Source organism: Cantharellus anzutake, assembly GCF_015039405.1.
Source record: "Cantharellus anzutake strain C23 chromosome Unknown EI90scaffold_92, whole genome shotgun sequence".
NCBI classification, from domain to species: Eukaryota; Fungi; Basidiomycota; class Agaricomycetes; order Cantharellales; family Hydnaceae; genus Cantharellus; species Cantharellus anzutake.
Genome location: NW_024067042.1, coordinates 53,856 through 78,573, shown reverse-complemented (window position 1 = coordinate 78,573; position 24,718 = coordinate 53,856). Strand labels below are relative to the sequence as shown.

The 24,718-nt window shown below is 48.5% G+C and overlaps 2 protein-coding genes across 2 annotated transcripts; one reads left to right on the top strand and one right to left on the bottom strand.

Moving 5' to 3' along the window:
• Nucleotides 1-3,900: 3,900 nt before the first annotated feature.
• EI90DRAFT_2863006 (uncharacterized protein) lies at nucleotides 3,901-4,288 on the top strand (the record flags this gene model as incomplete). The annotated part of the gene is made up of 2 exons (XM_039053817.1): nucleotides 3,901-4,068; nucleotides 4,118-4,288. Coding segments are annotated over 2 exons (339 nt in total), but the record flags the coding sequence as incomplete, so codon positions are not given.
• Nucleotides 4,289-20,134: 15,846 nt separating this feature from the next.
• EI90DRAFT_3132734 (uncharacterized protein) lies at nucleotides 20,135-20,979 on the bottom strand (the record flags this gene model as incomplete). Its single annotated transcript, XM_039064498.1, has 2 exons — nucleotides 20,135-20,655; nucleotides 20,727-20,979. The coding sequence occupies 2 exons, from the start codon at nucleotides 20,977-20,979 to the stop codon at nucleotides 20,135-20,137; spliced, it is 774 nt and encodes a 257-aa protein (XP_038909966.1).
• Between the last annotated feature and the right edge of the window lie 3,739 nt (nucleotides 20,980-24,718).

Below are 24,718 nucleotides of genomic sequence, written 5' to 3'. Positions count from 1 at the left end.
TGGGTATTCGTCAACCACCGCCAAGACGACTGGGTGGACTGGCTCCTGCTAGCGGAGTTTGCCTATAACAACTGCGTCCACTCCTCCACCCACCGAGCCCCTTTCGAGCTCAACACTGGCCAACACCCTAGGATGGGGACAGAGCCCACATGCACATCTGAGGTAGAAGCCACTGATGCCTTCTCATCGAGGATGATGAAGATGCAAGAAGAGGTGAAGGCGGTGCTAGAGCATGCAGTGGACGAGATGGCCCACTACTACGACCGGAACCGCGAGGTGGCCCCTACGTACCAAGAAGGCAACCAGGTCTGGCTCAGCACCCAGAATTACACAACAGACCGCCTGACCAAGAAGCTGGACCATAAATGGACTGGCCCCTTCACAATTATTAAAGTCATCTCTGTTAGAATGGGTGGACTCGGATGACTCCGGAGTGGAATCGGAGACTTAGCGTGGAAGGACCTTGGCCTCAGCGACTCAGGCGGAGCGCTGTGCCATTGCTGGTTGTCCTAGGGGTCCCTAATTTCGGATCTAGCAGAGGGGAAGTCTCTTGGGGGAATTCAAGTCGATTTCAGACTGAGGTTACAAGTTACTAGGTACATTGTATATAAGGAGGGGTCCGGAATCAAAAGGAACAAGGGTAGGATGAAAGGAGACAAAGGGAGATGGAAAGAGGAACAACACCGAGGGTCAAGTGTTTGACTCAATGGTGTTTCCCAAATGAGGAGTGAAGGGCCAAGGCCCAAGGAGGAAGGAAGGAGGATGGGAGTGGGGAATGGCCAGCTGACTGAATAGAAAGGAAGCAGCAGCCCAAATAGGAATGAGGGAGTATAGCGGAATTGAATGGGACAATGCAATAGTTGCAAGGTCCAAAGTAAGTCCGGAAAGTCCGAACTTGGAAGTTAAACTTCGGAATATTGGCAAACGTAATTAAATGGAATGAGCTAACCAATACAATGGGTATAAGTGGAGGTGGGGTCAAAGTCTGAGGTTGGAGCTAGGACTGGAGGTTCCGGAGACAGAGACACGAACAGGATTCCAGAGCGGAGGTCCAGAGTCAGGAGCATAGGTGTTGCGTGCTCATCTGGAAGGTGTCGAGGTTGAGGTCGGACCTGGGATGTTCCGGAGTCGGACTGAAGGTGGTGTCAGAGCCGGAGGTGGGATAACCTCTTGGAAGTTGGCAAGGAGAAGGTGACGGAAGGGAAGTAGGGCTCCAGAGTCGGTTTCGGAGTTCTGGGAGCCCGGAGCGGAGGTCGGGATTGTATGGATATGACACAGTGGGACTGTATTCATATCCACTGTCCAGCAACCACACACCCCTCAATCGGCGCTAAAGCGATGTCAGAAACAGTACAGTTGGGCTGGGACTTCAACCCGACGTGTGCCCTCACCACTGCCTGCCGCTGAATATCCAATACCCAAAGACCTTTATAAGACCAGTGCCCGTGCTATACATATATTCCTCAGCGCCAAGCGAGCACCAGTAATCACCCTTCTTCACCACAAATCATCCCATTTGGTGTCTGTTCCTTTTGGTATGTACTACAGCTACACACATAAATATGCAGCTGAGTGCATGTCTCTCTTACAGGTCGGCTACCAGCATAACTCGGCCGATATACCCACACTTGTTGGGGGAGACCTATCCCGTTCTGCTCCTTTGACCCAAACCCATTAGTTTCTTTAGCAGCTACTCCCATGCCAAGGCATAAGCCTGTAATTCCACCCCTTACTACTTTGCCTGTGAAAAAATATCAGCCATATAATTTAAAAAGACCTAAAAAATATCCCGATTTCCTTGGCCCCTAATCCGCACCTGAATCTGAACCCTCAACGTCCAAAAAGAAAGGACATAAGCACGTCCCAGCCACTGAAGTCCCTATTTCCCAGCTGTCATGATGCATTGAGATAGCAAATGCCAGCAGCACTGTGATGACACAATGCTGGGGGCCTGGCATTGAGCCTATGCATTGGTGGCAGGCCACGATCATGTAGGAAATGCAATGTCAGCGGATGCCAGCAATGTTTCGGCTCCCCCTTCAATGCCAGCTCTAAAAAAGGAATCACCAATATGGGAAGCATCCCCTCAGGGTTGGCTGGAAAATATCGCAGAGCCCACTCCTTCAGGCCCAGACACTGCTCTGTCCCCTACACTGTTGCGGTCAGCTTCCCGAAAGCAGGCCAAGAGAGCATTACAAAATCTGCAAAAGCAAGTTGCATGGCTCCATTGGCGCTGTGATGTAATACACAAAGCGGTGGAAATCTATCTAGGTCTAGAGGCAAAGAAGGCAGGACGTGTGCCCCTTGCCACCCCCAGCGAGACGTTGTATGATGAAAATGGAAACCTGCAAACACCAGCAGCATCGCTGTGCTCCCACTGCAATACATCTTTCCAGTTTCATTCACTCATGATGATCACATTCTCAGGTACATTTGCGTTCTGACCTCCCTTAGCAGTGTCCCAATGACCCTGAGCCAGGTGCCATGTGGCGGACGTTCAAATATTGCAAATGTCCATCCAATACTCTCCTGCTCAGCATCATCCAGTCTGGCTACTTTCCAGGGTCACCTGTAATGCCCCAAGTTGCCTTTCATTTCGACATCCTTTCGCTGTATTCAGCTTTGCATGTGGACTCGTACACCCTGATTGCCTCCTTTCATGCCACTTTGTTTGCCATGTTATGAGAGAATGGTTACGAATTCACCCACAACATAAGATCTATTTGTTGCATGTTGGGAGTTGGCACCTTCATGATCCAGCGCACATATAGGACCCCTTTCTGCAGTCGTTTAGCGAGGCGATAACATGGTTTCAAGCCCTATGTGACTTGGTAGAGGTTGAAACAGAGAGAGAGTTTCTCCTACCCACATCCCCTGCAGCACCCGATGCACTGCTATGTCATTCCATGCCGGTTGAGTCCGCTGCATTTACCCATGTCGCTCCTGCCCACAATGGCGATCCATCGGTCACTGCATCCCATGGCATGATGACCATTAACCATGGCATCCCAACCTCCATAGGGATGTTGTTGTGGGGACAAGTCCGTGCAGGTCAAACCAACCCTTATCACACATTTCACCCCCTACTGCATCAGGGACTAGGATTGGTGAGTCGTGGTAATAGTAGGAGTTGTAGAGACTGTAGAGATAATTCTGACGAGTCCAAGATCGTCGGATTTGATGGAGTGATTGAGGAGATATGACTTTTTCTTTATTTTCCTTACTATTTTCATTCATTCACATGTGACTTTCCTTTTATATTTGTATCGGACTCTTCCGTGACAACTGTACAGACAGTTAGTTAGAGGTTAGACAGAGTATCAGCACCGTACTCCCAAGAACCATCCTACCTGAGAGATAGAGAGAGACCTACCCCCCTAGACCTGAGCCACAAGTCTAGATTGATAGACCCATTACAACATCACCGGACCTTCCATCGTGAACAAAGCTGATTCGCAACCCATCCGACAGCAGTGCAAGTCCATACCTCCGCATGAGATGCCCGCAATGTTTTGGAGGCTCAATGTGGGGCAATTCAGCCAATGAGTTAGTCCTCTCATACATATGCTTCGGGAACAGGTATACTAAGCGATTCCCTAGATATCCCGATGCCATCATTGCCATGGATGGTAATATGCAACATAAGCAATACATGTTCATTGGAGGAGAGATGATTCTTCCCTGGAATGAAACTTGCACATTCCTCACTGATGCCAAAATCGAGGAAGCTGCCTGCCATATCTCTGATGCACGAGCTGCATCTAGAGGCTGTTCAGAAGTATCTCATCCCTCATCCCTTGTACTATTGATGAATGCAAAAAATCACACAGAGCCACGAAACATGGAAAGCAGTCAGCCTCAAAAACGGATACCTTCCGTTCAAAGGGCCTAATGGCAACCATATGCCATCATGACATCCCCCTTTTCCTCTGCAATGTATGCACTCCAGGTGAACAGCAGCACTTTTTGATTGCCATGCTCCTTGCACTTAGCCACCAACTACCCTCAAACGCCACTATTGGATTAATGTATGATGTTGGGTGTGTTCTTGATCGATTGATCGCCAAGGTATGGCCTTGCATGGTCTGCAACTACAACCTCTGATATTTGAACAAAGTACAATCTTATCCCTGAAATCGCTCCTAGATTGAGCATCACCATTTCAGTCTTCCATGCCTATGCACATCAATTCTGTTGTCAAATCGCATTTCACCCCTGGAAACGAAATGAGCGATTATGGTCCTTGATTGTTGATACAATTGCACCTGAACGCATAATGAGTGTGAGTCCCAACACTGTTCGGTCGACAACCCTCTCTTATGCAATGTTGTCCCAAAACTATAGCCGGCAAAACAAATCACAACTATCGACAACAAAATCAAGATGATTGCATGCTGTGGCCGAGACTGCCTTGCTTCATTGGCTAGGTCCAAATTGGCCGCCATTGTTTGTGAGGAGGCACTTCTAACTGACCTCCTGCAAGATTTGAAGAGTAAGAGGGGATTCACAACTCCTTTCCTTCAATCCCAGTGGGAAGAGCAAAAGTCTTTGCAGCTCTCCGTTTGAGCCTGTATGCCCATTCCCAATCTCATGTTTGGCATTGACTTATGCTGTTATGCCCTAGACAATGATCAAGCCAGAATGAAAAAGTTCGCCAAACTTTTGGAAGCCGAACAATCAGCCCAGGCACATTCGGATGCATTGGACACCATAAAGGAGCTGGACCATATCAGCTTGGCATGAACACTGTCCCATAGTCCTATCGATCTCACGGAGCATTTCCAAGCCGCTCAGCATGTACGATCATTGCATGATAAATCTCAAGAATGCCTATGCGATCTGACAGCTCAAATTGGCCTGTCCGATTTGAAACTTCCGCAAAATCCGTCTAGCACAGAAAGGGACTACATGGAGAAGTACATTCTGGCCTGATTCCGCAAACATGCCATTCTTATCCACTTAGCCAAGTACCAGGACAAGATTAACCCTATTTGGAGCTCACAACAGCATGGAGGATGGCTGGTTACAAAAGTCGGTAAGCATACCCCATTTGAGGCAAATTCTGATGTGCTCGAAAATTCATCCGGTACTTTGAGGATATTTGAAAATGGTCTCAGTGTTCAATAGTGCAAACGACCATGCCCATATTATTTCCACCCATGTTGCACAATATAACGAGCTTGTCAACTGCCTTGAGCATTCTGTTAGGCCATCCTGGCTCCCGGACTCTTTGAAACACGCCAAAATGAATGTCAAGGAGCTGCTTAACATGGATCCCAGTGATGAACAGTGGACAAAGATGTGGGAGAGCCTGTGGGATTCCAACTGGAACTTGGACAAGAAACCACCAGCTTTTATTGTCAACCAACAGGTTCACCATGGCATAGTAGTGGTGCTATCGCTCGCTCATATTGAGGAGGAAAAGCTTAGGCTTGCTTGAGAGGAACTTAATGTGCACACCTGGATTGTCCAATCGGTAGACTTGTTGATTTGGATCACAGACAATATTCATCATATGTCCTACAAATTCCACATTACCAATGTGCTGATTTGTCCTCGATCCCAGCCCTGTTTAAATATCGATGGCAACTCCGCCTAAAGTCGTTACTCAAATGCCAAGATATGATCGTGAATGGACCATTTCCTCATGTCAATCTATGGCATGCATCGCCACACTATCTGCTAGCAAACCTAGAACGTCCAGACTCCCAAGCTGCACCGAGTACTGTGGAGTATTCTTCTTTCTGCCTTCCCTGTTCATCTGCAACTAAAGGAGGCTGGTTGGAAAGCAGTGGTGAAGAAGAAGCAGCCCATGCTCAGCAGACATCATAAGATGGAGGGAATGGACTTCACAATCAGCCACAAAGAGTGGACTCTGGAGGATTGGAAGAGAGTGGTGTGGTCTGGTGAGACTAAGGTGAATCACCTGGGGTCAGATGGGAGGAAATGGGTGTGGAAATGGGGGGATGAACCTCTTACAGACAGGCTGGTGCAAGGAACAAAAAAGTTTGGTGGTGGTTTCATCATGGTTTGGGGATGTATGACATCAGATGGAGTTGGAATGGCATGCAAGATTGATGGGAAGATGGATGCAGAGCTCTACTGCCAAATCCTGGAAGAGGACTTCCAGCAAACCCTCTCATATTATGACAAATACCCAGCCCACATCCTCTTCCAACAGGACAATGACCCAAAACACAGCAGCAAATGGGCCCAGAACTGGTTCAATAACCATGGTATCAGGGTCATGGAGTGGCCCTCCCAGTCCCCAGACCTTAATCCAATCAAACAATTATGGAACCATGCAAAGAGGAAGCTTGGGGAGTATGAAGAACCTCCAAGTGGTGTTCATGAGCTGTGGGATCAGTTTCAGGAGGAGTGGGAGAGGATAGGACCAAGTGTCTGCCAGAATTTAATCAAGAGTATTCCTAGGAGGATTGAGGCACTACTTAGGGCAAAAGGTGGCTATACTAAATACTAGTTAATGTGATTTTCCTTTCTCCAAAATGCACACCAAAAAACTGTTGCAATGACATGGGTCCTTTGGAAAGTGAATAACTTTACCAAAAATGCACACATTTATTAGAGAATTGGTGGAGCTATTGATGAGCTACTAGTGCATTATTTTCATATTTTTATGTAATTTTAGGATCCCTTCCCAGGGTGCAATAAGCTTGTAAAGTGAAAAGTGCAAAACATTGCAACGGTTTTTTGGGGCACTGTACTTGATGCACCAGTCAAGAGTCAAGCATTCTAGGCTGATGTGTCAGGGACAGCTCCGAAAGCGGTGAAGTCCCAGCATGAGGGACTTGGTGGGACAGATGTTGGCTGTGCATAGCCGCGATCCCGTTGTGGGGTGAGCATCCCTGACCACTTAGTCTGAAGTGGGAAGTTGAGAAGAAGGCTGCTTCTTCTGTTCCCACCCCAGGTGCTATTATATATATGTGGTTAGGGTCATGTGGAGGAAGCCACATCATCTCTGGGCACAGCTGCACCTCCCTGGGTGTCTCTGCAGGAGATCCCAGAGGTGGCCACTCAGTAGGCAGGAGTGTGCATGGCACATGTGCCGATCAGGGGAGTGGGGTTAGGTATGTAGTGGTACATGGAGAAAAGGGAAATCGACCATAGAATAGAAATAGAGAGAAAGGGGGAAAAGGGGAAAGAAGGGACGGGGAGTGATAGTGGGGGGAGCAGAGTAGGGCAGTACAGCGTGGGGTGCAGTGCAGGGTCAGGCAGGTGTGCCCTGACACGATGCCAGGTAGCAGCAACCTGGAAACGATGACATGGGATGCCAGGAGGCACTCTTAACCTCCTTGGCCTATGTTCCGTCATTTTGAAGAACTGTCAGTTGAAATCAGTACAAAAACAGCTCATGTTCCCAATTAAGTGGACATACATTCCAGTACTCCACAAGCACGTTGAGGCAGGCGAAGTGGAAGACAATCCATCCAAATCGTCTTTTGGTGACTTGAACTGCAGGAAGTGGTAGGCAAGTATAAATTTGGTGGTGCTACATGGTACTATGCTCGTTTGAGTGAAGTCATTCAGAAGGTTGCCTGTATTGGGGGACTTCTTGCTGCTCTCATTCCTGCAACACTGCATGAAATGGACATGTGTACACCTGTAGGACATCGTCCCTTCCGGAGCTTTTGAGTGGTCCACATGCTCAAAATCCAGATTGGCCCGACACCACACTTCATAACCATCCTCACTGCAAAATGCTCAAAATTTCGAATGGTGTGCCATCTGGTTTCAAGAACAGTGAGCTGGGGCGTTTGACATCTGAGGTGCAGTGACATCTGTCATATAAGCCTGTAACCTCTAGCTGGACCATTTCGCATCACCAAGCATGTAATGGGTGAACTTCCTACTTTGTAAACCCTGTCGCAGCAATCTCCCTGTGTCCCCTGTACATTTTGGCTTAACTTCTCTCTTTATGTTCATTATGCTAACTTACATCTCCTACCTTTTAGTTTTTCCCATGTTTCCTCAGAGCGTGTTGTTCTTTTGTTGGCTTGCTTCTCTCCTACCTTGCCTTTCACTGCATGATACAGTAAGTTATTCATTCTTGCCAATGGTGAAGACACTATCTTCGGTGGGTTTCAGCAAGTTGGGCCCCGAATGAGTTTGTGCTGTGACCGCCCTTCCTTTTTGTCATCTACAAGTGGGTTCTTCTCTTTCTAACCTGGGCTTTCACATCTTCTGTATCGGCGCTACCACCCTCCCCTATCTCCTCTTGTTAGTTTTTCCTTTCTTTTTATCATTGTATGTCCGGGCCCATGCTCTGTCTGTTTGCATGCATGATGTATAATGGCTAAAACGTGTCAACATAATGTATTTTCAGCTCCCCCCAACAAACACCTGTAACCTGGGCAGTAACTTCTGGATAAGTAAACTAAACTAAGGCACCCGTTGAGATCTCTGTTCAAAGTCTCTGAACATCATCCTCCAGCTCCATGCATCTCGATGTGAGCCGTGCATACTCATCAACATTGACACCGCAGTGGGGGCACTTCGGGTTCTCTCTGATGGCAGGCCAATGTTCCATAGCTGAGAATTCGTCATCCATTTCTAGCATGCCTGAATGCGCCATTCGCAGTACCGGATGTAGTGCTGGTTTGGCCTGCCTTAGTATTTCTTAGTATTCAGCCTTGCCTATTAGCGAGGCATCTTACCGCTCAGGTTTGTGAGTTCCCATTGAATGAGTAGCAGATACCTTGGTTGCGGCATTCAGGGGTTCCGATACAAGCCTGATCTCTCTTATTCAACGACATGTTAGCCTACAATCTATTTATTCACAATTGTCTCCTACACTTTGAGTCTTCCACAACGATTGCATTGTTTCAGTGTATTAGCTGCCCGGTGCTCATCAGCTGTTGTGTACAATTGGGGGCATCCACAACCCCATTTCTCCACAACACCAGCTAATACAGTGCTTCTGTCCTATAATACATTATATCAGCAGTTAAAGAGTCATCAGAAGAGGCAGGTAGCACCTCATGAGTATTCATGACAGCTTCAGAATTATTATGACAACTTCACACACCAATTGAAGTCACGAGCCTGCAAGATCAAACACCATTTTCAACACTTTTATCTTTTTGAATATGCATATTGCCTCTGAGCCCCACATCAGCAAACCTGGATGTGGAGGCCTGAGAGCTCTCAGAGCTCTCAGAGCTTCAGTACTTTGAAATTGCAGGTCCCCTTCTCTGAGAGCTCCAAAAAGTAGTCAAAGCTCTGAAAAGTAGTCAAAGCTCTGAGAGCTCATAGAGCTATATTTGCACACAGGGGACTATTATCTATATGAGCTCCCTGAGTGTTTAATTTACCCGATATCAAAATTAAAATTTAAAAGCATTGACTATGGCATCATGTGACTAGCCATAGCCAACTCCCTACCATACAAGGGACTGAACAAACTCAGCTTCACTTTCAGCACCAATGCAGCACCAGACACCAAGGGTATGTAGCCCAATCAATATATAGACCAAATTTAGGGATATAAATGCAGTTAATCTGAAATTACTTAGGGAAAATGCGGGAAAATGAGTGGGGGGGAAATGGGGGGGAAATGGGGGGGAAATGGGGGGGAAAATGAGGGGAAAATTGAGGGGGGGAATGGGGGGGAATTGGGGGGAATTGGGAGGGGGAATGAGGGAAAAATTAAAGGGGGAAATGGGGGGAAAATGAGGGGGGAAATGGGGAAATTTGGAGGGGGGGATGAGGGGGGAAATGAGGGGGAAAATGAGGGGAAAATGGAGGGGGGGAATGGGGTGACATTTGGAGGGGGGAATGAGGGGGGAATGAGGGGGGAATGAGGGGGGAATGAGGGGGAAAATGGGGGAGGAAATGGAGGGGGGAAATGGGGGGAATGAGGGGAAATTTGGAGGGGAGGATGGGGGGGAATGGGGGGAAAATTGAGGAGGGAATTGAGGGGAAAATTGAGGGGGGAATGGGGGGGAATGGGGGGGAATGAGGGGAAATTTGGAGGGGGGAATGGGGGAGAAATGGGGGGGAAATTGAGGTGGGAATTGGGGGGGGAATGAGGGGAAAATCGAAGGGGGGGATGGGGGGGAAATTGAGGGGGGGGATGAAGGGGAAAATGGGAGGAAAATGAGGGGGAACTGGGGGGTTTCTAAAAACTTGAAAAAAAGTCAGGGAAAATTAAGGAAAATTCAGAAAATGGGGGACTTTCTAAAAAAGGAGAATGTCCAAAAAATCAGGGGGAAAATCAGAAATTTTGGGATAAGTTAGGGAGAGATATTTCAGGAGATTAGGAATAATTGGAAAAAAAATTAATTCACTTTTTTGATAATTCAATGTGCATTGGAAAGTGCCAAAGTGGGGCAATGTAGCAATGTATGTTTCAGTGTTAGAAAAGTCTCCCACCATGTTTTGGTGAGTGTCAGGGCACAGCCCCTCACTATTCCACAATCCCGCATGCATGCAGACCCATGGGAAAGTTCTGGGTAAGTTACTCACCCAGAAACCATCACAGCCACAACTGTGGGAACTTTCTGGGTGAGCAGCTCATTCCCACGGGGGGGTGCCATTTATGGGGAGTCAACAAAGAGCTGAAAACTGTATAGTTCCTGGCTCCCATTTGTAGAGGAGGTTGAGAAGGTTTAGCCCCCTCAGTGAGTTTGAGGATCTCGGACTGGGACTAGATACCCCAGCGACTAGGAGGATCCCCCTGGGCCCGTCACAGAACAAGGGCTGGGCCCTGACAGTGAGCCAAATAACCATGGCTTTTTGACCATGGGAAATTTGGTGTCAAAGGCTTGGATGATATCTGAAGAATACATCAGCTTTTTGTTTGCTTTATTTTCAATTTAGAAAACATAGGAGCGGTATCTAGGGAAGTGGGATATATTTAATCCATGGACAATCCGCCTATCTGCGGACTAGAAACCATGAATATTCCTCTCAAAAGCCACAGTAGAGTAGGAGTTACAGTAAATATGGGGAATTTCACCCTTATTTGCCTCAGATCTCCTGCATATCTGCAAGCAATAAATCATGTTATAAAACTGCAGATAATCTGCAAATCCGTGGATTAAAAACCGCAGATATTTTCCTCTGAAAATCCAAAACCGGATCCGTGAATTTCCGGATGCAGTTGCAGATATCTGCAGATCATCCGATCCGCTAGGAGCCCTACACACAGCTGATCTTCCAACTGCCATCTTACTCCCTTCCTCCACAAAGCCACTTTCCTCCAGCTTGCACTGCATTTGCATTCATGAACATGAGTTCTGAAGCTGTTGTGACATCGCCTATCCCTGTTCCCAATAGCATGCTCACCAAGGCTGGAAAGTAAACCATCAGGGTGTATTCTATATTCGTGCACTTGGGCCACCCACACAGGACAGCCCACTGTGTCCTGGTCGCTTTCTTTCAGGCATGGAACAAATTGCGAAGGTGGAGGAGGTGATTAGTCCTGTTGTGGATCATTCACTGGATGGAATGTTTTAGAGATGTAAACTGGATCCATCGTACTTGACGCATTACTACCATGCTGTGTTTGATGTATACATCCTTCCATCCTTAATCCTCATTCCCCAACCATGGCTTCAAAATGCGATTAATTCATGTATACAAAATGACTCCGAACTCTTTCCTCCAGAACATAACCAATTTCCCCATGGAGCGTGATGGTATTTGCAGTGTTTTGTTCATCCTATGCTGCCACCTATACCATCACCCGAGCCTATTCCCTTCGCATACCCTGATGGTAAAGCCAGCTGGACTGTAGGAAAGACTTTCAGAGAAGTCTTCCTCAAGAGGCTTGACCCATCCGAGTGGACAAAGTCTATGAGGAAGGCGACAATGGACAATGACCAGGGTATTGTGGAATGAACTGCGTGTGGCACTACATAGAGAATATCGATTATGCAGCATCAGGATCGCTCGGCATATTGCATGAGATGGCCTCTATATTCGACGATACCCATTATCGCAACTGTTACAGGCCTGCCAGACCAACGTACCCTCCTGGGGCAGTTCGGTTCTTTTCTCTGTACACTTTGACACAGGGTGGACATATCCTGCTGAGATTCAATGGTCATCCATTCTGCCACCCGGAGGATGATGATGGGGTTTCATCTGATCCAGAAGAGTTCCTTAGCAAGAACAACTGGGATGAAGAGGAGCCTTCTGCATCAGCCTCAGAAAGGAATAATTCTCCTGTACTATCAACATCACACACCTTTCGCCTCTGCTCCCAGTATGGTGGAAGGCCTAGGGGGCATTGAAAGAGGGCTCGCAGCTCTCTATGCCGACACAGCTCGTGGGGGACAACTCTCCCTAAACTCTACTTTCTCCACTAAACTCGCTACATTCTCGATCCTTAACTCCGTGTGGGTTCTCCGGGATTCCGCAAGGTCCGGGCTCAGTGTCCACTACTCACTCGTTGTGAGCTAGATCACTGCCCTTATTCCTACTGTTGGAATTCCACACACTCACACCCTCTCTAGCGCGTCCTAGCACCTTAGAGAAAATTGGGGGAGGGGAGAACTTCTATTCCAAAATCCGGTATGTACAGGATATAAGGAACAATTATTTTTAGAAATAATAGATGGGGAATATTGATGCCATATGGCACCTGCATACCTTATTAGGCGAAATAATAAAAAGGGTAACAGTATCAATAAAGGAATATCAATCAATAACTGAAATGATGGCAAAATATGAAAATATAAGAAAATCGGAGATAACTCTCACACAGCCAATGGGCATTTTTACCAATTTATTAGATGCCATGGGAACGAGTGAGGCTGGAATCCTGGGTTGCCGCTTGAGATTCCCACGCCCGCACATACTCGTGACCTGCCATGCCTAACTTGCCCAACATAGAACTCCGTCAAATCTCCACCGATTGGGACGTTCTTGGTATCGTCAGAATCATACGAATTAGCACTATTTTTGGATACCGAATTTGTACCGAGTCGTCGCGTGAATGAAAGTCGTTTCCTAATCGTAGAATCGGGTATCCGAGCCGAGTCTGTGCGTGGGCGATTATCCCACCTACAGCGTTCGCCACATCCACAGGTCCCCCCTCAGAGGCCAAGCTCCGTTCACCAGTGGTGTCGACGAAGCCGTTCCCCTCACCAGTGCTCACCTGCACAAAGAAGAGGATCGCCTGGTCTCCCACCAGATTCATACCATTGCTCTGAGGTGCAAGGGGGTGAGCAGCATCCACTTCATCAAAGCTCCCAGCATCCACATCTGGTGTCTTCCAGATTGCCTTCGCCCCATGAAGTCTCTCATCCTTCCTCCCATTTCACGCACCATTCAGGATCCGGATCCTTTGCATGCCATCGCCATGGGCCTGCAAAGCCTCCATACACTCCACCACGCCACCATGCCCCACCTCCAGCCATGGAAGGTCGATTCCACAAAGCCTGAATGCCATCAGCCAAAGCTTCCATTCCCATTCCCCAATACTGACCAGAATTCCAGTCTTCTTGTTCACTTCCCCTGCCATCCTCCGTGGAGCCGCCAGCACCTCCGTATGACCCAGAACGTCGTCACCCTCCTCTATACATGGAAGATGTTCAGTTCAGCGAAGCCCAAATCCCATTGGCCCATACCCCAGTCACCATCTCACAGTACCATCCAGAATCCCCACCCCATCGTCCACTCCCCCTGCCCTCTTCCTACGATCCACTGCCAAGACTAAGGGCGCTGCAAGAGAGCTAGTGGCTCTCAGCGCCAACCAAGCTCGTGGGGGGAAACTCTCCACAAAAACTTCTTTCTCCACTGGCCTCGATCCTAAAACTCCAGGAAATTCTCCGGAAATTCCGCAAGGTCCGGGCTCAGTATCCACTACCCACTCTTTGTGGGCTAGACGACTGCCCTTACTCCTACTGTTGGAATTCCTGTTCACTCACACTAACTCTGACGCATCCTAGTGCCTTAGAGAAAATGGGGGAGGGGAGAACTTAATTTTTCAATCCCGGTATGTACAGGATTATAAAGAATAAACATTTTTAGAAATGATTGATGGGAAATATTGGCGCCATATGGCTCCTGGACCCCATCGTAAGCGAAATATTTGAAAAGGGCATCAAAAGAATAAAAGAATATCATCCAATATATCAAAATGATGGTAAAAATGTGAAAATATGAGGAAAATCGGGAATTTATCAATGATTTCACAGAATTAGTACCCGAAACTGGAAATGTGGCTGGGAATAACCTTTACGCGGCTAAAGAACATTTTTCCCAATTTATTTGATGCCTTGGGAATGTGTGAAGCACGCCTTTCTGACTTCCCGCTTGCCTAAATTGAACTTCCCACGCCCGCACATGACCAGATCCCGTGACCCGTGCCGTGGCCAACCTCCCCAACACTTAACTCCACCAAATCTCCACCGATTGGGACGATCTTGACATCGACGGATTCGTAGGAATTAGGAGTATTTTTAGGTACCAAGTTTGTATCGATTTATGGAACGAATGAAGATGATTCTTGCATGGTGAAAATGGATATCCGAGCCGGGTCTGCGTGTGGGCGATTATCCCACCTACAGCGCCACCACCAGATATCGCACGCTTCATCTCAGTTGAACAGATCATGGTGCAGGACAGAGGAACAACGTCCTTGCTAAGAGATGCTATGGTTATTCAAGGTATGCATAGTATGTCTAGGAATGTTTTAATTGTTATTCTCACACAGTGTGATGTTTTCACCAGGTGCACCTCTTCGACCTGTTCAGCCACTTTCCCCCACCCCGAAGCTGCAGCCCACATTGAAAATTGGAGAACAGAATTATCCTGTAAGCTGATCACTATCACCTCATTCCCAGTCTAATACATAAAGGATGTCCTAGGTGGCACCATCAAGCGCACTTACTGTCAGACACCGATTTGTATCATGGCACTGAACACCCATGCTATGTGCTCCTAGGATAGATCATACGCCTCATGGGTGAATGCCACCCCTTCAACGAGGACACATGTCCTTAACACCTCTCAAAGATATCGCGAGTTTGTGGACTTTTGTCAGAGACCAGTCAGCTTCAACCCACTCTGCCTGCACCTCCCACTCATCGAATGCCATTCCCCTTTTCATTATATCCCATCGCCTATTCTTAATATTGACTTGCAATGTTCCCCTGACAGTTTGAATTGGCTCCCAATGTCTGAGTGTGTCAGGGCACGCCCCGCCCGACCCCGCTCCGCACCGCCGCACCCTCTTCCTTTCTCCTTTCTCCTTTCCTCCCTTCTCCCTTTCCTTCTCTCTCTCTCTCTCACATGGACCACCTTTCCCGCTCTTCAATGTATCACTGGCGTACATGCCTATTTCCCCTCCTGTACTTTACCACCCCTACATCGCCGCCACCGCCGTCGCCGCACTCGCCCCGCATTTACAGCGAGCCCTCTCGGGATCTCCCACGGAGACACCCGGAGAGCCGTGGCTGTGTGCAGGGGTGACGTGGCGCTCCCCACGTGACTGATCCCGCATGTATATAATACCGGCTGGAGTGGGAACCGAAGAAGCAGCCTTCTTCTCATATTCCCACTTCAGGCAAGTAGTGTAGTCCCCCCTTTTTAATAATAACTCATATTCCCACTTCAGACTAAGTGGTCGGGGACGCTCACCCCGCGACGGGATCGCCGCTACGCACAGCCGCTATTCCTCTCACCGAGTCCCGCGCGCAGGGACCTCGCCGCTTTCGGAGCTGTCCCTGACAGAGTGGAGGGAGCGGATTATAGGCACGAACTCATTGCTGAAACAACTTCTTTGCCACATTTGGACTACCATTTCTCATCTCTGCTGTGCAGAAATCCTCCCTTCACATCATGAAACTATGACAATACTCAAGCATGAATCGGATGTCTACCTTGAAAAGCTGCTTCAATCCCGGATGATTGTGGAGTCCGAGAACTATCACCATGAAACAGTTGGTGAGATCAAACATTGGATTGGAGAGCTACAAGGCTATCTTCGTTATTGCCTCCTCGTTTCCCTCAATGCATGCGCCATACTGGGTGGTATGGAACTTCTGATGTGGCCAATTCAAAAATTAGCCATTGGGACCATCTTCAATGGCTCGGATGGCACTCACACCGAGGTCCATGACTCCACCCTCAGTGCTTCTGCTCAGGCTTTTGCCCTCACTCTGGAATGGTGGGGAGTTCCTCATTGGAGGGTGGAATATGGTGAAAAACGCTTTGCAGTCTGTCGATCATGTTCACCATTGCATGATCATGCAGCAGAACATGCTCTTCAACAGGAGATATGGAGCTGTGCTCAGGCCAAGGCTTTGAACTGCATCAGGGGATATCACTGTAGGATTCGACTTTGTTGTTATGGAAACCATTACATGTTCCCACCCACAGCAATTCCTGCTCGCAGCTCCACAAGATGATCCCCCTACTCAGCACTTTGCCATGGAACAATGTCTGAAAGCGCTTGCCCCTGAGGGGGATCCTACTCCATTCAAAAACCTCTCTGCCTTAATGAAGGGTGTGCTTCAAGGAGTCTGGCTGGATTTAAAATACGAGGAGGGCCTGCATTTGAGCGTGGCCTTGGAAGGGGCCAAATGGAAGAAAATGAGAGTACCATTCCCCATCGGTGTGCATGCTCCATTGATGGCAGCATTTGTCAAAATCCCTTTCTCATACTACCAACCTCAACATCCCCTTCCATTGTCGAATCAGTCCATACCCTTTACTGGCATGTCCAGTGCTATTTCGTTGTCCGAGGCCGGCTCTGTCACTGCCACTGACACATGGCTAGGCATATCCATATGCCTGTCAGGCCCTACACTGGAGCTACATCATGACTTGGAAGCAGTCAAGCAGCGGGGCATTCTTGCCTACCAAGAAGTGCATGACCACATGGTGAACCAGAAAGTGGACAGGTGGGATGGTTCGATGCACTGTCTTAACCTACTCTGCAAGACACAGAAGGAAGCTCAAAGCCTTAAGCGGTACCTCCAAGAAAGATTCCCTGATGCCCTTCTCAGAGATATCAATATGCAGGATTATACCCCAAGCAGGTACATTGGCGTCTATGAGCTTGGATATGCTGGTGAAGTCTTTTCTCATGGATTTGACAAAACTACAATCAAAACCCTACTGGATCATGCACCAGCCCCACTCATCCCTCAGGGCCCAGACACATTACCATCCAAAGCAACAGAGCTATGGATGTGCATGTATTCACAGGATCTCTTTGAATACAATCACTTCTGGATTATGATGACGACAACCAGCCAAGGGCATCTGCTGTTCAATATGGTGGAGGTGACCTTCAAATGCGAAGTGTTAAAAAAATATGCCTGCATAGGCCATTCAAGTTAAGCGAAGAAGAGTACTTTGGCCTCCTTCATTTTTGTCTCATTCTCTGTTGCCTTCACCACTTCAAATGCACATTCCGCCAGCGGATCTACCCTGCCGAAGACTCTATTTACCCTCATGTTGTCCGTTTCATTGCCAATTCTGGGAGGCAGCTTTTCGAGGGCATCGAATTCCGACTGTCACGACCGACAAATCCCGGGGCTCTGTCAGCGGCGAACCAATGCCGATAGGCGAATCCGCCAACCCGAAACCCATCCTAACCAGCCCCCAACCCCATGTCTGGCCCCCTGCCTTATTGTGTGAGACTTGGCCAAGAATCAGAACCTAGACCCTGCCGGTATTCCGACCTTACCTCCAGTTCCTGAGCCCTTGGCGCTCCTGGCATTCAGTCACGCCTGCCTTGTCTCCATCTGAACCACACTCATCGCTTCCCGCTATGTGGTCACAGCCATGCCCCGCTTCTGTGCATTCCGCACCCTCTGCCCACTCCGCACCCTCTGCCCACCTCTGTACCTCTGTTGGCCTTCATGCTGTCCTTGTGTGACAGTGCTGGCAGATCAACCTCTGTTTGCGGACTTGTGTCGGCACCGCACCGACCCCGCTTATTTGCGGACTTGTATCAGCGCCGCGCGCTGACCTCCACTTTCCCTCTGGCCATTTGTCACTTGGCAGCTTATCATTCATTCCTTGCCGAGTGCCATTTATTGTTTGCTTCCCTGCCAATATCGGCATTTGATCCCCTCTTTATTGGCACTAGGTTATTGATCTCATTCAGTTATTCATCAATAACCCTTGCCACTTATTGTTTAGTGATCTGTTCCTCGTTTCCAGTTCCCGGGCTCTTGTCCTTATTTAGTTTGACAGTCCCCGCTTATCTCCGCGCCGGACCGCACCGGACTGACCAGCCTTTCTATATTCCCTCTTGCCTATTTATATACCTTGTAAATACTTTTGGGGACCTCAGTCTGAAATCAACTAGAGTACCCCCCTGTCTGTTCTGAGTCTCTTCTTCTGCAAAGGGGCTTCCCCCCCTCTGAGTCCGTGCTCGCAGAGTCCGCGCTCCTCCTACAGGTCCGCTCCGCCCGCAAGTCTTGTTTGAAGTCCGCTGTGAGTGTCAATCCGTAAATACGGGATCTCCCCAAAACGTCAAGCTCAGGGCACAGCGCTCCACCTGAGTCGCTGAGGCCGCGATCCCACTCTGCTAACCTTGAACAGTGCTTCCGGACGCGCCGCATATTTCTGCCCGCATATCTGCGCATGCGCTCCAACAGACCTCTGCCACAATCTCCGACCCCGACTCAGACAGAACCCAATCCATCGTCTATCTGTCTTCTGACAGTCTGCCAGACTCCAACAATATTCCCAGTCTCTGACAGTATTCCGATTCCGACAAGAATCCCGACTCTGACACCGACCAACCGAGATGTTGAAGAGATCAGGAAACCTGCCTCAAGAAGAGTTTGAGTCCATTCACTGGCAGCCAAAAACTGGTCTTTTTGCACTCAAAGTTGCAGAGAGTCCTCCTGCTCCCCCAAACAAGCCGACTCCAGAAGAGTTAAGTGGCAAGTAGTAGTTGGAGGGCATCACACAGTAGCTGTCTGTGACCATTTTCCGTTCACTTTGTATATACTCTAGAATAATTTGTAGCATATAACTTCCCAATGTATTTTATGTTTGCTGAGCTTACGCCTTGCACTTGTGCCCAGCCCATAGGTTTGATAATGACACATGCAATATTTTCATTGTAAGATACCTATGTATCCTTCCAATGATTGGTTGTGATGTTTGGGTCACTCAACTGGGCAACATCTGTATCCACGTAGCTATCACATCCTCGTCGTCGTTCACTTCCAACTCATCAAGCAGTTGGACCACCCTCCTGGCAACCTTTCCTACATCAGCCCCCCTGTCATGAAGCTGGTTTCCATGGCACTTGTCAAAAACCCGGATCATAGGGGTAAATGTGTGAGTCCGAATGCAGGTGGGGCTCAACTAGAGGGGGAATCCGAGAGCTCCGGTGGTGGACCGAAGCTTCTCCAGGAAGCCCGGTTCTGCTGGATGGTACAAGAGGCTCTAAGAGGGATGTGGCCTCAGCGACTCGGAGGGAGTGCTGTGCCTCCGTTACATCTCAGTTAGTCCTTGTATTTCTTATGTCTGAGGTATCTTGTAGAACGGAACGGGATTCACTCAGAGGGACTTTGGGTAGCATATTAGTCGAGATTAGAACTGAGGAGCTACAGGTTCTAATCTATGGGTATTTATAAAGGGGAGTGGAAAGGACTTAGTCAAAGTCCGAATGACAATGGGACGACACTGAAAGGTGCTGAATGATACCGAGAGGTACCGAAAGGTCCCGAACAATATCTTTAACGGGGAATCGAGGTGTCGGACCATAGAGGGCAGAGTAAGAGGCCGGAAAATCAATGGGAACGAGAAATGGGTAAGGGGGGGTTAGCCGACTGAATGGTAAGAAGAAGATAGTCATGCTAAGAGTGGAGGGTGACTAATAAGTGATGATGTGAGTGAGATCACCGAAGGATGCGGGTAAATCCGAAAGCGGAGTTGCATTTCCGAAGGATGTTGGGTGACTCAAATAAATGAAATGGGTGGAGAAATGGTTTAAGGGTGTGTCACGGGATGTCGGAGGTCCATCGGGATATCGGAGCAAATCCGGAGTCTCCAAATGTTCTGACTCAGGACCGAGCTTCCGGGATGGGAGTGGCCAAGGTTCGGTGTGCTGCAACCAGACCGGAGCTGAGACAGTCAGGAGGGAAGGTGACTTGGGGAGTGGGGAGGCATGGTGTAGGGGATGGTGAAGTTGTTAGGAAGGTGTGATGTGGTGGGAGTGCATGGGGTCGGGATTCCGGGATATGACAGCACTAATCATTCTCCAGTGTTGAGCGACATCTAAGACTTCAGGAGGTGGCTCCTTCTCGGCAACATGCAGGGCAATGATGTCGATGTTGACTAGGAGTTCAATGTTTTCTTCCATTAGCGCCTTCAAATGAACCACTGGCAACATTTTCAATGCAGCCCACCACACTGAGTTTTGTGCACACCTGAACAAGGTGTCAAAGGTGGGAGGCTCACCGCTTAGGCTTGATAGGGATGATGGTGCCTCCAACGGTGCCCAGGATGTTGGACCTTCGTTCACAGTGAGGTGCGTACTTCCATTGGTCTTTAACACTGGTTGAACTTTGAGGGGAGTACTATGTGGTGTTGGATGGATGAGCCTAATTGGAGGGATGACCATTGGCATATGTGATTCCGGAATGGCTTGCTCCATGAAGACATCGTTTTCTGGGTCATCAGGGAGTTGTGGCCCACATCCTTGCTGGAAGCCTGAGCATACACCCGATGGGAACGTTGTCAGGTTTATTGCCCTAACTTTACTAATGATGATGATGACCCACCCGGTTCAGGTGAGTTGCAAGGTGGTGTCTCGGGTACAATGCCATCGTCCTGTGGACCTTTCACCTCGTTCTCTGGTACTGCAGCTTCTTTCATTTGGTTGTGGCCCCCAGGTGTCACATGGGGAGGTTTTGCCTTCGTGAGGGTGCATGCACAAGTGGCTTTGGACTTCTTGCATCGCTTGGAAGATGGGGATGATCTTTGATTATCACCAACCGAATCTCCTTCCATCTCCACAGTTGGGGAGTTTGGCATGCTTTCCTTACGTTTTTGGGTTCATGCGGGGACGACCACTGTCCTCGCAATTTCCCTCCTTGTCTCATGTTCAGGCAATACGTATTTCGTAATATTCCCTTTCGCATCTGGTGCATAGTGTAGCACTTCACACGTCGGGTACTCATCTGGTAAGCCCAAACTGGTGAGCTGTGTTTTTTTGAAGTTTCATTGACATTTTCCTCACCATCTGTCATTTGTTCCACCCTCAACGTCTGCTCCGGATCCTGGTGAGTGAGCTGCATTATACACTGTGCAGACTCGTGTGGGGTCCAATCGCATGGTAGTGACTTGTTCAAGCATGGGGCACCACGATGCCAACCAACAAAATGGAGATGATGCTCAAGCATGAATGAAAGTATGTTGGCAACTCTCCAGTTGTGCCCAAGCTCAGTTATCCCTGTTGCCTCCACTACAAGTAGATGTCAGATGAGCAATCAGGCAGCACGGCAAAAGGACATACAAATGTGTGAGGTCTCAGGGTAGCTCAGCACACAGAGCCGTAAGTGATACAAGGGTGTGTATTTTATGGTAGTGTGTAAGCAGTTACCTGGAGGTTCCTGTTTACCCACGTGACTATATGTATCTTAATTACATGTGGCTTGGGGTTCAAGGCTATTTCCCTGACATTCTCCCCCCTTGCGTTGCATTTGCGATGCATACAAGGTTAATGGTGAAGAAAATAGAGTTTAAGAATTGATTTACATTGAGTTTGAAATTATCAATGAGCGTTTTATTGTCGCCACTTTAAAGTGGGCAATTTGTACATGTCAGTGAAGGAGAGAGAAAAAGGTTTTGGGAATAAGTGAGTGTGGGCCATCACTTTGAAGTGAACAGCGATACATGGGTATCGTAGAGAGGAAAGTAATGGAGTTTGTCGAAAATGAATTTCGACCCAAAGGTTGTACGTCTTTGGTGTTCCTCACTTGTTCCGTGAGGGTTCGTGTGTAAATGGTGTTTGCACACGGGTGGTGGTGGATGTGGGTTTTATGATGAAGTAGAGATTTCTGCAATTGTTACTTGCAGTTCCTCGCATACAATATTGTGTGTGGGGCCTCGAGTTGGGGGAAGGTGTTTTCATGGGCGCCTCGATGGTGTATTACTGTGTCACTTTCCCTTCCCTCAAGGGTGGAGTTATTGCCCTGGAGGAGGGTTTTCCTCCAGGTTGTTTATCTGGACATCCGATTGCTGCATCGGATGCAATGATGTAGCCTGGGCTACATTGTCAAGCTGTGGGCTCGACAAAGTGGGCACTCCCTGGGTGGGAGTGGGTTGTTGTGTTCCTGAGCTACTTGGCTCAGGTGTGGAGTACAGTAGGTCTACCATTCTTCCCGTGGGGAAGGGTGGTCGTTGGCCTGGGTGTCCAGTGCAGAGACTTGCATCTCTTTCCCGGTATTTGGAAGCTTTCGCTTCCTGTTCCGCATTTTTTGCAGCACGTTCCTCAGGAGTTCTGAGTGGTTTGAACTGGGACTTTATATAGGCAGCTTTGCCTAGACTTTCCCAGGAGATTTTTCCCTTGTTCTCTGGGGAATTGTACTCCTCTGTGAGTCTTGCAATACTCAGGAGTCCCAAGAAGTATTTCTCGGTTTCCTTTGCTTGTTCATGAAGGACTCTATGTACCTTGCCACTTTTGAAGACGGCTTCAGCCTGTTCGTACCTAGGGCTCCTAGCAGATTGGATGATCTGCGGATATCCGCAACTGCATCCGGAAATTCATGGATCCGGTTTTGGATTTTCAGAGGAAAATATCTGCGGTTTTTAATCCGCGGATTTGCGGATTATCTGCAGTTTTATAACATGATTTATTGCTTGCAGATATGCAGGAGATCTGAGGCAAATAAGGGTGAAATTCCCCATATTTACTGTAACTCCTACTCTACTGTGGCTTTTGAGAGGAATATTCATGGTTTTTAGTCCACAGATAGGCGGATTGTCTGTGGATTAAATATATCCCACTTCCCTAGATACCGCTCCTATGTTTCCATATTTTCTCCCAATTTTTTCAAGTCCTATCTAACCACCCAGGCCCGTTATTTCCAAATTTGGCATCTGACACCCATCTTTTGTGCCATTTTCCCCATATCTCTGTCAGTTCTCCACCAATATGGACATATTTGGTATTGTTAGAAAGCTCTCATTAGGGCCGTTCTAACGAAATATAATTTTGGAACGTATTATCTATAATCCGCGGTTGATCCGCATATCCGCGGATTGCTAACTGCCGGATACGGTTTTTGTTTCAAACCTCTAAAAATCCGCAGATTCTGATCCGGATCCGGACCGATCCGATCCGCTAGGAGCCCTATTCGTACCAGTGTACGAATTCTTTCCCACTCACGCTTGTCCACCAAGTGTATGCAGCATCATGCACCGCTTCTGACCCCGCTATTCTCCTCATGGGGAAGTTGGGGTCGATTGTTATGTCGACTGGAGCTTCGACTTTGCCAAACTCGTTGAGTTTGGCAGTCTCATATAACATGTGGACACTTCCCTGCAGGGTAGCTTGCCCATAGGGTGCTGAGGTACTCAGCGGCCCGCTGCCTCTGGCAGTGGTCCCCATTTTAGGGTCTGCCATCAGTTGCCTACTGCTCTCCCTCTTCCCCTCAACATGGGTTTGCCCTTCTGAGGGCAGGCCCTTATGCAACCCGGACAGGGTTGCCTGCCCATGGGGTGGCAGGATAGTCGGTGCCCCAGCACCGTATCCCCTCCCCCTGACCTGGGAGGCCCCCATCATGATGGGTTTGGCAGCGAGGTCTGCCAGTGCGCATGCCTCCCTGAGCTTGCATTTTAGTAATTCAATCTCCCTCTTTTGGAGATCGACCTCTCTCTCTGTGTCTTTCAGAGAGTCGAAGATGCCCTTGTGGGTGTCCCTCCTCATTGACTTCCACCAGAAGTATCGATGGAGGGTTTCCACTGTTTTCTTGGATCCTAGGTGTCCAAGTGTTTCGTGGATGTTTTCGAGGATTATTCCTTGAATGGACTTCCTTTCATAATTCCCTTTTGGGACTACTATTTGTGTCATTCCTCCTTCTCCAAGTTGGGTTATCAGCCCATCTTTTATGGAGAAGTTTTTGAAATTCCTCATGTTCTCTAGGATTTCCTGGTGGATCTGGCTTTGTGTCAGGGCACATACCCTGACTTAGCCTGGACCCGGACCCGTGTCCGGACCCGCTCCACTTCCCGCGCACTTCCCGCGCTGCACGCTCCGTGTGCCGCATGATCCGACCCCGGATCCCACCTCATGTGACTTCCGGGTATCCCCGGAGGTTTTTGCCATATTGAGGCCACTGTGGGAAAGTGAGAAGTTAACCTTCTTCTCACTTTCTTACCCACAGTAGGCAAGTGCATCTACTTGCCCCTTTGTTTATATCACTTTCTTACCCACAGTAGCTATGCCCTGAGATGGGCTGTGTTTACAGGCCAGACTGTGGACTGTAGAGAGGGGTCATGGGGACCCGGGGTCTGTCCCCTGACACTTTGCAAGTATCCAGATTTTATTGCCTCAATGAGGTCTTTTCCTTCAAATTGTTTTCAAAGGTTCTCCTCTGGAGTTATGATTTCTTCCAGGTTTTGGGTGCTCCCCCCTAGAGTTTCCTCTAGGTTATCGCTCCCCCCTAGAGCTTCCTCTAGGGCAGACTCCTTCCCAGTCGCTCACATGATTTCTCCGGGGTTTAGCCGCAACTTACGTTGCCTCCGAAATCTGTCAAGCGACTGGTACAAC